The 15,082-nt window shown below is 40.0% G+C and overlaps 2 protein-coding genes across 3 annotated transcripts; both read right to left on the bottom strand.

The window, feature by feature from the left end:
• Nucleotides 1–268: 268 nt before the first annotated feature.
• LOC124034399 (protein unc-119 homolog B-like) lies at nt 269–4,218 on the bottom strand. 2 transcript variants are annotated; one of them, XM_046347550.1, is made up of 6 exons: nt 3,888–4,218; nt 3,589–3,702; nt 2,868–2,976; nt 2,158–2,330; nt 1,812–1,845; nt 269–1,258 (listed from the first exon to the last, which is right to left on the bottom strand). In XM_046347550.1, exons 1-6 carry the CDS (start codon nt 4,123–4,125, stop codon nt 1,174–1,176), a joined length of 753 nt encoding a protein of 250 aa, XP_046203506.1. In that variant the 5' UTR covers nt 4,126–4,218; the 3' UTR covers nt 269–1,173. The 2 variants fall into 2 exon arrangements, with proteins under 2 accessions (XP_046203506.1, XP_046203507.1); XM_046347551.1 differs by having other exon boundaries at nt 269–1,845; nt 3,888–4,217.
• A 572-nt stretch (nt 4,219–4,790) lies between these two features.
• Nucleotides 4,791–14,777, bottom strand: LOC124034398 (malectin-like). The gene is made up of 6 exons (XM_046347549.1): nt 14,579–14,777; nt 13,966–14,218; nt 12,764–12,942; nt 12,366–12,542; nt 10,100–10,157; nt 4,791–9,775 (listed from the first exon to the last, which is right to left on the bottom strand). Exons 2-6 carry the CDS (start codon nt 14,171–14,173, stop codon nt 9,528–9,530), a joined length of 870 nt encoding a protein of 289 aa, XP_046203505.1. The 5' UTR covers nt 14,174–14,218; nt 14,579–14,777; the 3' UTR covers nt 4,791–9,527.
• Nucleotides 14,778–15,082: the final 305 nt, after the last annotated feature.

Below are 15,082 nucleotides of genomic sequence, written 5' to 3'. Positions count from 1 at the left end.
TATTGTAAAGTGACTGTTCCACTGGATGTCATAAGGTGAATGCACCAATTTGTAAGTCGCTCTGGATAAGAGCGTCTGCTAAATGACTTAAATGTAAATGTAATGTTTTCTTCAAGCAAATGACAGGGATCTGGGCCTGTTCAAAGGAGAGCAGTATATATCGTTCTCGTCGGACTCGTTAAGGAAAAAGCTTCTTCCAGTTCATGGTGAGCAATCCCAGTTCTAATGTCCTGAAGTTATTTTTGGTCATAAGACAGTAGCAGCAACATTATGTAATTTTTTTTTTTACTGAAGTTACAAACACACACAAAACCCCAGCACAATTGGTTACGGGCATGTAAAACGTCAGCTATTTTCTTCTGCGCCATCTTAACAATTTGAGGGCGCTATTAGAAATACAGAATTTATAATGGTGGATGACATCACAATTTTCCATCAGCAACTAATTTTTAATTTAAAAAAAAAATGCACATATCACAAGTCTAGAAAGTGATTATCATCACATACCTTCCACTGAGCATTGACTTCCACTGAGCATTGACCTGTAGTTATCATTTCATAGCAGAAAAATATTTTACCCACAAAATCTCTTCCAGCCTTCTTTTTACTGTTGATGAGTGTTGGAAATGTGTAGCAGAGCACAGCTGATTGACAGCTGGACTTGACAGGGATTTCTCTCACACACAAAGCCTCGAGTTTAACAGTCTGAATACAAAGGCCCATGGAGAGGTTTAATTTAGTGTTGGGAGGCTCAGTATCACTCCAGCAGGCACAAACACACTGCAAGTAAATTTCCAGCACTGTCACAAATGCTAACAACTTAAAAAGGCCAGGGGTGCCATCTGTGACTTACTACCAATGGCAGTTAATACAAAAATGTCTCATAGCCAACAGGGATTATTGGTTGTATATACAGCTAGAGGTGAAATGGGACACCCAATATGAATAATACAGCTTCTATCAAGGCAAGGTTTCTAAGTCATGGAGCATTTAGTCTCACAGCTGAATATTTAGCCCACTATCTGAGGAGGAAAGACACAGCAAATGATAATGATTGTTACTAGAGCACAATGAGTAGCAAAAATGTATTTACTTGTTCAATCAAATTAGGTGGTATCAAAAGGTTGTAATTGGTGCTCATCTTACGGGCTAAAAATATCCAGTATTCAACATTCACTTTGGGATCATGCAAAGTTCCAGATTCCCTCCGTAGAGCCGTTTGGTAACAGAGTGGCCTTTCACCAGGGAGATGGCAACCCTGAAAAAAATGACAACTTGAGAAATTGAAACTAATATTATTAAATTCGAATGAGTGTATTAGATCATTAGGCTGATTAGTTACACAAACCCACAAGATATGTCTAAATGTATTCCAACAAAAACAAGGATATTGCAACAAATACTGAACTAACTCAAGGCAGATTAAAATAATACTTAAAAGTAACCATTTAAATGTTCGAAAAGATTAAAAGAAAAACATGTTCAACATTACAAAAGAGTGATTGACAAAAGTTTCCTATGAGTCCCAGCAACAGAGGGGTACGAGGTTACAAATAAATGATCAACTTGTTTTGAAGGCAGACATGGTCCAGTTTTCCCAAACCTGGGGCTGGTAAATTTGGTTGGAATGTCTGAAGTATACTCCTGTTCCCAAAAGGGCTATATTGTGGTTGTGTTCTGGGGCAATGTGACCGCTGCGTTGCATTGCACACAAGACGCTAATATTCAGGCACTACTCGCCCCCATCATAGGCGTAGTCTGCCTTATTGTGCATGATCAGTTTGTTGTCCACAAAGTAGAAGCTGTCTGACCTGGTCTCATACGGGTGCTCCACCATTAGGCAAACTTCAAAAGAAAGAGAGGGAAAAAACAAAACAAGGTATTTCAGTTTGGAAATAACTTCATAAGGAACAGCAGAATGCATATTAGCCTGGCTTACAGTAAATGACTCCTGAAGGGGATCCATGTGACTGTCTAGTACCACATTACTTACCTTACAATTTGAGTGGCTCTGTATGGATGTGTATAGTATACAGACTTGTCTAGCTATGTTGTGGCCAGTCTGAACTTTAGCTTGTAGGACACAGGCTAAAACAAAGATGATAGACAAAGAGAGAGGGGGCATTGCTGGTGCGCTCTTACTACTATTAGACTTACTGAGGTCCTCAGGGAGCTGGGGAAACTCATAGATATGTTCGCAAGTGTTACAGCTGTTTGGGATGCAGAATCCGAAGTCAAAGTCAAAGTTCTTGAGAACTTTATCCTGGAAATAATGCCTCTCTATCATGCGAAAGCTGTTAACAGGCCGGTCCCCCACGGTGAACTCGACACTGAAAGCGGGGAAGAAAGAGAGGCACTTGAGATACTGGTAGGGACATGCTGAACATAGCTGCATGAAATGGCTTAAGCTACTAGAATTGAAGCTTTATTCATTAACCATCTATATTTCTAAAAGTAAAAAACAAGGATGATTATTTCAATTGTATTGTTGCCAGCCATTTAAAACAACTTTAGGAGAAAAGCATTAAGTGTGGTGTCAGGGCTCTGCCAAATCGTCTCTGTAACCACAGTTGGATTGGTTGCCAGAGCTGCAAAGTCACACCAGCAAACGAAATTGAGCATGAAACTGAGATCATGATTCGTCTGCATAAGTAACTGCTGAGTTATAAGCAATGGACCTGTACTGAATTTGAGGGTGCTAACAGCACACTAGAGCTTGAGGTAAGCCTGCCATATTGAAAAGCAGAAAGCACATATATTATGAAACATTTAAGTATAATCACAGTATGTGGTTTTTCAACTACGAGTTATATGATTTCTAATAATGATAATGCATGTGGTGTTTCCTGTTTAATCCACTGATTTACGTTGCACCAACAGTCCGCAGTCTGAGGAAGGCCGGTGTAAACTGATACCGCACAAAGCGTCCGGCACTGGTGTCTACATCTCCATTCTCTTCTTCCTCATCTTCAGGGTCTGATAGAGAACATGAATTAAAATGTAATTGACATCCAAATAAGTGTCAACATGTCATCTCTGATTTCAACCTAAAATTGTATCTACAACATTTGTGTAAGGACTACATCAATTATCATAGGGTGAATAACTTGGCTTGTGTTATGCCTTACTTGAAATAGACTGATTCATTTGGTTTGGGCCATTCTAAGTAGACTTAGCAATACTACATCATACACAGTGGGGCAACTTCCTGCTTACGAAACTAATGCTAAAATCTGCCAAGACTATGGGCATTCTCATTTATACCTTCTAATGAGTCAATTCCTCATTGGAAAGAGAAAATGTAGTGGCAGATATGAGCATTAGTTTTGTACCCCAACCTAATAACATGAGTGCACCGTCAGCAGTGTTTTTTCCAACTAGGCTGTTTTACAGATTGTGCCTGGTGCCCTGTTCAAGTTGACAGTGACCTGGACTTGATTTCTATAAGTAGGAATACACTCCAATGTGTATAATGATGTCATATTGCTGAGTTTACCTTTAAGATGTGGCCTATCCAAGCTATTTATGCTGTGCCAAAGTGTGCTGGAAAAGTTGAAACTTCATGCTGGGCAAGACATTTGAGTTTACCACAGTTGTGAGGTTTAGCAATCTCAAAGAGCACTGTCCCAGTCTCCAGATCTCTAATCTTGAAACGTGTGAAGTCAATATTGTAGACATTGTCCTCAGGTTTACATAGATAATCTGGAAGGAAATTCGTAGTTAGAAGCACATACAGACAGGGAAGCTGGTGTGTTTACGGATTCTTTGTTTGGTTACCTCAAACCATTGGTGCAAATTTAGCTTGCTAGTTCACTAACAAAGGGAACGTTAGCTAGAATACATTATCTTGAATCTTATCCAAATCCCATCAACGCCGGCATACATACCCCGTGTAACAGCACGCAGACCAAGGACTTCGTCCGGTGTGATGTGTCTTCCTAGCGCCCTTAGCTCTTCTTCTGTGATAACAGGCCGCTGTTTATCGGTTTGATTTCGTCGCGATTTGAGTCTCTTCAGTACACCTCCACCGGACTTCCGCTCCCTGGAATTTGCTGTTGGGCCGATATCGGTGTCCGGTCCTTTGACTGTGGCTGCAGTCTTGTTTCGAGAGTTAGAGCCGCTCATATCTTGGTTGTTTTGTGTTTGTTAAGGCGACTGTGTCGATGGCTGTCTGCAACTTTTACTAAATTCAAGATGGCGAAGCGTCTCTACGGAGAACATATGCTGAGAATAGTCGATTGTAATTGGCTTGAAACGCTAGGTGGTTACCATAGTTACCAGTAGGGCGGCCTGTTTAGAAACGTAGCGAGTAAATTGAATTCCAGTTAGAACACCAGCGGTCACGTTCAGTTGCATATAGAAATGCCACGAATCGAGCCGACATGATTCCTTGATCTACATGTCAGACATGTTTGTTCTACATATCATATTTATATCTTAACGTTCCAAAACGTTGTGTCCTGCTGAACGCGCAGCCGAGTATGGTCCAACTTCATTAGTATATTGAGCAATTTGACCATACTTATGTAATTTGCCTATGCACTACATTTATATAAAATATAACGTCTCTTCTTTACATCTCTCATCTGCATTACTGTCATTTCTCTCTACATGTCACCCCAATATAAATATCTCATTCTACTTCTAGGGTTTCCCCATTACTTATGACTATAGTATCTCAACGATATACAGCATGTTGAACAGTTCAGTTACATGAGGTGTACTACAATAACCCCAAGGATAGTAAAACATGAGATAAATCATATGGAAAACATTTGCCAGAACACCAGTTAGATAAAATAGCACATTTATTTAAAAAAGAGACAGCATTTATCAGCAGTTCCCACTTAGATGTTATTTGTAGAGCCACAACTGAGTATGGAGGGGGCATCTCAAAGGACTCCATCAGTCCACCTGCTGCATGAAGCCCTCATGGGGTGGGAGAAATCAATAAGTCGAGTAGGATGCCTTATTGACATTGATCGCTTTCTTTCACATTCACACTAATTAATTCATACCCTCATTCTGTGATTCATAAGACTGTGTATGGACTGCACAAGAGTGTATGGTTGTTCCGTCTGCACCTCAGTAGGGCTAATGGGAGAGTGGTGTAGCAAGTATTTGGTTCTTATCTTAGGTGAGCTCAAGTAAGGTTAGGATTTTTGCACACTCGGACTTTGGTGGGCAAAAAAAAAAATAAAATAAAACATCCAATGAAGTAATCGAAAGCACACCAAAAAAAAGGAACCTCAAAGCTGACAATGATAATGCACAACTATTCAAATTCAAGGCAACAGGGATTCAATTAAAATAGAATGTACACACAACAAATGACAGACAAATGCTTTGAAAATAAACCAAGTAGTCACACCACTAAAACATCCTGGTAAAAAGTCAAACAAAACAGATCCTGAGAAAGAATAAAAAGCTACAAATCCTTTAGTCATTAAGCAAATATCTCAGATTAAACCCCTTTCTTAAACTATACATGTAAAAATGTCCATGCTTCATCAATCTCCTCTCTTCCTGACAGTCAGTGTGGTCAGTCAAGACCTTTTCTTTTCTACAGTGCCACAGTTGTAACTTATCCCCAGCAGAAATGCCAGTCTTCTTTAAAATTAACTATTAAAAACACCTCAATAGTAACAATATTTAGATTAGAAAATAACCGCTGTCACACTACAATAAGTGTGATATTGTACCTTACAGTATATACACACGCAACTGTGTAGCGATTTCAATTAAGCCAACAAGACTAAACTTTGGTACTGAATTAAATAAACTTTTTTTTCATTTTTTCAAATAAGTAACAAAGGTTCTTCTCTCTTATTCGATACAGACTGTTTCTTTTTGTAAATGTAGTTTTTATACAAAACAAATCAAACAACTATCAGCTGACCAAGTATTGTAACCTCTCCCTTGTTTTTTTCCAGCAGCATGGAACATGGAGGGGGAAACCACAAGAGTGAGAGAGAATTTATAACACCTGGATCATCTATTTGTCAAGTATTCAGCAAGTATAAAACCAATGACAAGTGTGGAGAGGCAAGTGTAATAGGCTTGGTAAAAGATGTTTCCCTCATGGAAAGAGCTTTGTTCCTGATACAGAGGCAGTTAGATAAAACACAAAAACAATGCAAACATGCAGCTACTGACTTCCAGGCTAACTGTATTGAAGGACATATGGATATGTCCGTGGAACACCTTAGAGATTAGTAACAACAAAATGCCGCGGTCCACTTTAAGGCAAGTTTTTTTTAACAGCTTCAGAAAGGAATCAAAGGGATCACACAAAAAAATAATAAACTGGCCTAAACTTAAAATATTATTTCATGGAGAGATGGGAAAGAGGGAAAATATTCCCAATAGTGAAACATGTACACACATCTATAGATGTGTGTACATGTCCAAGGTAAATATAGATTATTAAGACTGGTGCAAGCCCACTGTTTATACATCATGTTGATTTGACTGATTGCACACTAACTAATTTGGGGAGCTGGCTTTTAGAAACATTTTTCTCTGGGAAAAGAATCACAATTTAATGCAATATAATAATTGTTAAGAAGGCTGCTCTTAAGCTTTCTACGCAAAGCCAGTTTCAATTTAGGCTACCACTGACAATATTGGTTGGCCTTAGTAAAAGTTGTGCAATACAACTAGTTCTTTCCAACTCCTCACTTTCTAACCTATGTAGCTATGGATAGCTGACACACACACACACACACACGTAAGTCCTACATTTATATTCCAATATACTAAAAGAATCCAGCAGTTTTTCCATGAGGACTTTACATAAATAGTAAATAAATACAAAAAAAATGCGTAGGCCCTTCCGGTTATTCATTCTAATGACACACTGTATTGGGATAACTTCTGATGTTTAAGTTATATCTTGACCTAGTACTTAATCATCCCTCCAGCACCAACATTGTGAGTTAAAAAAATGAAATTATATCGTTCACAGTGTTATGAACAGAGGATTACTGGGAGTTTTATAGAACAAAATTCTACAACACAAAACACTTTGGTGAATCAAAAGAAGGCATGCACAGCCATGAATGGAAAAGGCAGTGACCATGACAAAGGACTACACTACATGCATCTCTGTGACAATTCAGACATGTTACTGATTCGGGACCTGTCCCACTTGCTTGAGAATTTGTTTAATTACCAGGTCCCTCAATGTTGGCAAAGTAACTAATTAAATCACTCTGTACCATTTCAGATAACCTTTCAGAGGAGGCCTTTCACCAGATGCAAACCAAGCTAATGTACCGTTAAGTGGAAAACACATACAAGTTAGAGGGTTTCATCAATGTGATTAAATAGCATGTAAATCGTCAAAGGATTCAAACTCTCCAGGGCTCAAACATTAAGGCTTGTCCTCTTGTCCGGGACAATTTTTTAAATTTTAATTGTACAATTTTTTATTTATTTTTTAAGTTGGAGAAGAATAATATAGATTTGGAGTTTGAATGGACAAGTAAATGTTTTTTTTTTGCACAATATCAAACAATTACTCAGATCAGAATTAAATCAGAGGGGCCAACATTGGAATAACATTTACATCTATTTTTCATGTACATAAATAAAAAAAGCCTACATGTCAAAGTCTAGGTGATATGCATATTGGCTGCAGCTTCATGTCCAAACCGATGCTGACATGAGGGAGGCTCCGTAAAATGTAGCCAAACTTTAATGAGACTGTTAATTACATAAATATAGGCAAACACCAGTCATTTTTTACAAATATAATGAAGGAAAATTAACATTAACGTTTAAAGGCTTGAGGCATGGTTTGTTCAGATCAAATAGTCACAAGACCGGAGACAATGCCTGTTGCGCACCACACATCACCCACCTTGAATCTGAGCAGGGGTGGTCAGCATTTTAACTATGAACTTGTTAAAAACCTGGATGTTTTATGTTATTTTATGAAGCAAGGCTTACCTTGTTTAAAAGTAGCCTAGCCAAAATACAACCATAGAAACGTTGAAGTAATTATTTTAAACACCTATCATGCCAAATGTTCTATTGGTTTTCACATTTATATTTTATTGTCGAGCAGCCAAAGGCATAATCCTAGCCATATAAGTAACCCATGCTAGTTGATGCATCTTTAGATCTCCCCTCTCTTAATTTCTAACAGATATTTTTTATCTGTCACATGAAACCACTCACACGTGCAGTGCACTTTTGGCAAATGTTTTCCCACTAATTGCATTTTGGAACCTTCCCAGATAGCACAGCCATGTTCACATTGTTGAGCATATAATATGAAGAAATAATACTTAATCAACATTTTAAGCTAATTGATCTGATCTGTTTAGTCTGTTTTGAACCGTAGACATTTATTGTCCCAGGGACAACAGGACACCCTTAATTTAAAGCACTGGAAGACAAGTGGCTGAAAATGTTAAATGTTAAGCCCTGCAATTTCTGATAACTATAGTCTAGCTGTCTCAAAAGGTACCTGCTAGTACAGACAGTTATGCATGCCAGCACAACAAGTAGACTTCTTACCTGTGACCACATTTGAGGAAACTTGCATTTTTATATGAAACAGCACAGCACGGTATAGTCCCATGGAGGTACACATGCATTTTTAAACACATTATGCAACATAATTGTGAAATCCACCTTAGATGTGAAAACACAATCAGCCTTCTTTTCAAACAGCACATGAAACATCAATTCTCCGCCATAGAATAGACTGAGGCTGTAACAGTACAGACTTGTTGAAATGATTAGCATGTTGTTTCTCAACAAATTATGGCACAGCTTTGTATCAAAAGCTCAAATAAGTTGTAGCTTTACAACACTAACAAGTTTGGTGATAATCAAGCCCAAAAATAAAGTAAAAAAAGATCAAGCAAAAACATTCAAATGCCTAATTGGCCAAATTGGCAACCGTCTCCCACTGTCCCCTCCAATCTCCACCAAACACACATTCTCTAAAACATCTTCCAATTTCCAAATTTGTAAGAATCAATAGATTTTCTGGATATTATCTCCTGTATCATCTCTGACTAAATACTGGGCCAGACTTTTGTTGATCACCATAGCAGCCTATCTGCATTCACTTCAAGCCACACCTCATCCAAAGCCATACTCATCTATAAAGAGGGAAAGCCAATCACATTTCAGCACCCCTCTGTATAGTCCCAGCCTCTTCCTACAAGACAAACCTGCTTCGAAAGTGGTCAATCCTGTCTCATGCGAGATCATGTCTTTGTGATGTGGTAATTTGCAACATGGTGGAAATGTGTAAGATGTACAATACACACGAACTCACTCTCTGCATCCCCTTTTCTCTGTGTGACCTTAAAGTTAGTGAGGAAGGCATTTTATTCTGTCACCTGCACTGCATTCCAAATTTGTTGTCTCTTTTTTGTCCACTTAACGCCATTGGCTCTCGTGCTCACTCCTGTCTATTTGCCTAGACTTTCCTTGTGTCTCTTCCTTGTCTGCCCCCCTTCAGTCTCTTGTCCATCATGTTCCGTTTCCCCCTCTATTTTACATTCTCACAGCCGACAGAGGCAGAAGAGTGTAGGGATGAACACCCCGAATGCCACCAGGATAGGGAACATGAGGCTGCTATTGTCGGCCGCATACGGGTTTGGTGTTCTGGGGCCTGACTGGACCCTGTACTTGGGAGCTGTCGAGGTACTCTTCTTACCACCCTCCTCTCCTGCCTCAGACTCCTCTTCCTCCTCCTCCTCAAGTTCTTCACGCTTCTCCAGTCCAGGGTGAGGCTGAAGTTTTGGTACATCTGAGATGCACAAAATATAGAGATGGGAGAGATCATGGGTTATAAAGATATGGTTGAGTGAAATTCATTTCATGCAGAACTTAGAGGTAAGACATTGAGGAGAGGGTGTGATGTCTTTAGACTACATTGTGCATACAATTAATTGTTTGAGCAGCCAATGAATAACGTTATTGAAAAGGAATGTGAGAAAAAAAAGAGAGAAATCATTTTGTAATACAACAATTTTTTTAATAATTTCAGAATTATTTAGACAACATCTTAGAAAATGCTATTTTTCACTATCACTGCCGAATATTCTCCTGTTAAAAGACTGATGAGGCTCACCATCTAATGTCCCCTTCATTACATACAGAGCACAGACCTTGGGGTTGTCGTAATAACCCTAAGAAAAAAGGACAGGTTATCAGTTCACAGCAGAGAAAGCCATGTGTCAAATGAACATAGAGAAATACAGTCCTACCATTATTTGCACAAAAAATGATTAGTGACACAGAAAAGGTATAAACAAACATAGTCATGGCCAAAAGTTGAGAATGACACATTAATTTCCACAATAATTTCCACAAAGATTGCTGCTTCAGTGTCTTTAGATATTTTTGTCAGATGTTACTATGGAATACTGAAGTATAATTACAAGCATTTCACAAGGGTCAAAGGCTTTTATTGACAATTACACAAAGGTGATGCAAAGAGTCAATATTTGCAGTGTTGACCCTTCTTATTCAAGACCTCTGCAATCCGCCCTGGCATCCTGTCAATTAACTTCTGGGCCACATCCTGACTGATGGCAGCCTATTCTTGCATAATCAATGCTTGGAGTTTGTCAGAATTTGTGAGTTATTGTTTGTCCACCTGCCTCTTGAGGATTGACCACAAGTTCTCAATGGGATTAAGGTCTGGGGAGTTTCCTGGCAATGGACCCAAAATATTGTGGTTTGTTTCCCAAGCTACTTAGTTCTCACTTTTGCCTTATGGCAAGGTGCTCCATCGTGCTGGAAAAGGCAGTGTTCTTCACCAAACTGTTCCTGGATGGTTGGGAGAAGTTGCTCTCGGAGGATGTGTTGGTACCAAATATGACAGCACTACTAATACTGACTATTCATTGGGTTAAATCGATTCAATAGCAGAAGTCAAAACAATGCATGAGTTAGCTTGAAATATCTTCTTAAATGGGGAATACACACCTCTACAACCATATGACCACCCTCTGGCAGAAGCAAATATTTCACTTTCACATTCTTTATTCATGGCTGTGTTTTTTGTTGTTGAATTTTACCCCTTTTCCTCCCCAATTTCGTGGTATCCAATTGTTTTTAGTAGCTACTATCTTGTCTCATCGCTACAACTCCCGTACGGGCTCGGGAGAGACGAAGGTTGAAAGTCATGCGTCCTCCGATACACAACCCAACCAAGCCGCACTGCTTCTTAACACAGCGCCATCCAACCCGGAAGCCAGCCGCACCAATGTGTCGGAGGAAATACAGTGCACCTGTCAACCCTGGTTAGCGCGCACTGCGCCCGGCCCGCCACAGGAGTCGCTGGTGCGCGATGAGACAAGGATTTCCCTACCGGCCAGACCCTCCCTAACCCGGACGACGCTAGGCCAATTGTGCGTTGCCCCACAGACCTCCCGGTCGCAGCCGGTTACGACAGAGCCTGGGTGCGAACCCACATGGCTGTGTTCTTAGGCAAAATTGTGAGTTAGCCCACTCCCTTGGCTGAGAAGCAACCCCACACAGGAATAGTCTCAGGATGCTTTACTGCTGGCATGACACAGGACAGATGGTAGCGCTCACCTTGTCTTCTCCGGACAAGCTTTTTTCCGGATGCCCCAAATAATTGGAAAGGGTTCATCAGAGAAAATTACTTTACCCCAGTCCTCAGCAGTCCAATCCCTGTACCTTTTGCAGAATATCAGTCTGTCCCTGATGTTTTTCCTGGAGAGAAGTGGCTTCTTTGCAGCCCTTCTTGACACCAGGCCATCCTCCAAAAGTCTTCGCCTCACTGTGCGTGCAGATGCACTCACACCTGCCTGCTGCTATTCCTGAGCAAGCTCTGTACTGGTGCTGCCCCGCAGCTGAATCAACTTTAGGACACAGTCCTGGCGCTTGCTGGACTTTCTTGGGTGCCCTGAAGCCTTCTTCACAACAATTGAACCGCTCTCCTTGAAGTTCTTGATGATCCAATAAATGGTTGATTTAGGTGCAATCTTACAGGCAGCAATATCCTTGCCTGTGAAGCCCTTTTTGTGCAAAGCAATAATGACGGCACGTGTTTCCTTGCAGATAACCATGATTGACAGAGAAAGAACAATGATTCTAAGCACCACCCTCCTTTTGAAGCTTCTAGTCTGTTATTCAAACTCAATCAGCATGACAGAGTGATCTCCAGCCTTGTCAACACTCAAGGCTGGAGTGTTATGAATATTTGTGTCATTCTCAAAACTTTTGACCACGACTGTACATTCAGAGTTGTGTGCAGGTAATCATGACTTTAGTGTTCGACTTTAATCTGAAAAATATTTTTTAAATTGGTCAGGAGAAGAGGAGAAAACATTGAGCAGTGACACACTTCGGTTGTGTCAACTCACCTTGACAAACTCCACAGTGAGCTTGCCGTTGAAGGTGGACACCTCCCCCTGAACACTCAGTTTACCGCGGCGTATGGAGAAGGGCACAATCTCGTCATGAGCTGTACTGTGACCCACCCGCTCAAAGATATCCAGATCTTTCACCACCACATGGTCATTAAGACGCACGTCAAATACCTGTAGAATGTCAAAGGTATTTATATATTACTAATAAATTAACTTGCAATAAAACATCTGCTGGAAACTATTGTTTTGGAGACTATCAATATCTAAGTTGAACAACATTATTTGCTGCAAAATTAGAATAACATTACTATGACTTACTGTTTAGAGTAGTGATAACTGAGATCTAAACTGAAAACATATTTTGATGATTTGATTGGAAAGCTGAGTGGTACCTTCTGCTGAGACTGAGCAAAGTAGACCTCTGCATACTTCAAGACAAGTATATAGTCTCCTTCCTCACGAATCGGCACCTCATAGCCAAAAGTATCCTCATTGTAGCGTTCTGTCTGGTAGAGAATCTGGTCCTCGGGACTAGAGCGCAATATGGGCAGACGCACTCCATAATCTGAAGCTAGAGGGAAATACAGAGTAGATTGTTCACTATGTTTTCGATTTATAAGCAATTCTGTTACATATTTCACCCAAAACACTCCTTACATAAGCTTACATAATACAAGCCCATTTGCTTACCCATGTACTGGAACAGTATAGTGATGGCTGCTTACATTTCTTTTCTGTACTTGCACACAAACGGTGAAAACCAGGAAAATAGCACATGCATTTTATGGCCGATAAGGTCCTTTTAAAAATGTGAGATGCAAACTTGCTGGCTAACAATAGCTTGGCATGTTAAAATATTCATGACTTATCTGTTCTGGCAAGTGAGAGGCGATACCTGTGCCAAGTGTCAATGTTTCCTTAACTGTCTGGTTTCTATTTGCAGACAGACCCATTTGGTCTTTAGTTTTACTGGGATGGATGTCAGAAACAATATGAAATGTCGCTTCAGAATGAAGTGTGTTTAAAAAAAAAATCTATGAACATGCAGTGGAACTAAGCATAGTGGCTATAATTCATCAAACAAGAAATGTCATCAATATATCCTTTACCTCAATATACTTTCATTTTAACTGCTCATGTTTTTAGTTTCCAATTGATTTTAAAGAAATACATTTATGAACATCAGTCACTTTCCTAGTTAAAGGTTACATAAAAATAAAATAAACATCACAGTTGAGTTTACTATTCTTCCATGAGATGGTTCATTTTCGAAGGAGAAGCTCAACAAATATGACAGCACTACTAATACTGACTATTCATTGGGTTAAATCGGTTCAATAGCAGAAGACAAAACAATGCATGAGTTAGCTTGAAATATCTTCTTAATGGGAAATACACACCTCTACAACCATATGATCACCCTCTGGCAGAAGCAAATATTTCACTTGCTTTTAGCCAAATGGCTACAATTATAGCTAATTTCACAGACTAGCTGGCTATGGCGTTCAATTCAATAGTCACATTTGCTATTATTAACAGGAAATAGTCATCTAATAGAGCCATTTTGATGACCCAGCCATGCCTACATACTCACCTTTCCCAAGCTTTCCTTCCAATGGATCCTTCTTGAAATGAATGCCATGCATGTCTGTGTGAGCTTCCCCGCCAGCGTTCACTGCCCAGATAACTCGTTCAGCAAGGCCCCCACCATCCGCCCAACAGTGTTCAGCCAGCAGCGACAACACCACCACCACCACGACCAGCCCGGCGACCAATGGCACCGTTACCCGCCGCATTGCCATACACAGCTTGGTACAAGCAGGCACACACGAGTTGGCCCAAGGAAGCTGTGTGAGAGAAGGCATCAATTGTAGCTAGCTAGCCAACTAGCATAAATGACAGCACAAAACCCTCCCACCCCCTCCCCAGATAAGGTAGTCAAATATATTTAGGTAGCTAACTATCTGACTAACATTAGCCAAGTATGACTGCTGAATGGTTGCAGCTGGCAAATGTTCGCAACCACTAAACATGGCTAAATCTCAAATACTCTCAGGTAAACGAACAGCCTCGTTGGCCTTCACTATAACTAGTTAGAGTTGAGCAGTCTCATCTGTTAGCTAAAAGCTATCTATGTGGCTTGCTAGCTGACTTAATGCTCGGTCATCAACGTTCCCAGAAGCTCTAGCGGAATATGAGGTTCTTACGTTGCACAATCTTTGGTGCAACTTGCTTCTATCCCTGTTTGCTTCAAGATGTAAATCGAAGTCCACAATCTACACTGCAGCTCTCATTGACAGCAATGATCGTTTAGTCTTCTCTGCCAAACCGGTATGACTGAAGTTGATTTCCTCAGATGCACACACAGTGCATGAAGGCTGAGGCGAGAGAGGGTGTGAACTTGCTGGTTCACTGTAGAGAGGAAATGAATGACTGAAGTGACAACCAATCACATGGCATTAGTTTATTTTTTATCTCTCGCTCTCTCTCTATATATATATAAATATAAAGAGAGAGTTTAGAGTATTCATAGAAATGCATCGGATTCACGAATCAAATGCAATTCCATACCACCAATGTATATCAAGGAGCTAAGGTTCTGTTTGATGTAAAGCTGTTTAGTTGAAAAAATGCAGGTGAAAGATACACACAATTACACCTAATGGGAGTTATTCGTAATTGTATTAATCTTCGAAAATAAAACATTTAGA

This window comes from Oncorhynchus gorbuscha, linkage group LG04 (assembly GCF_021184085.1).
Source record: "Oncorhynchus gorbuscha isolate QuinsamMale2020 ecotype Even-year linkage group LG04, OgorEven_v1.0, whole genome shotgun sequence".
Classification (NCBI taxonomy): domain Eukaryota; kingdom Metazoa; phylum Chordata; class Actinopteri; order Salmoniformes; family Salmonidae; genus Oncorhynchus; species Oncorhynchus gorbuscha.
The sequence above is the reverse complement of the archived record's forward strand: the minus strand, read 5'-3'. Positions and strand labels throughout refer to the sequence as shown.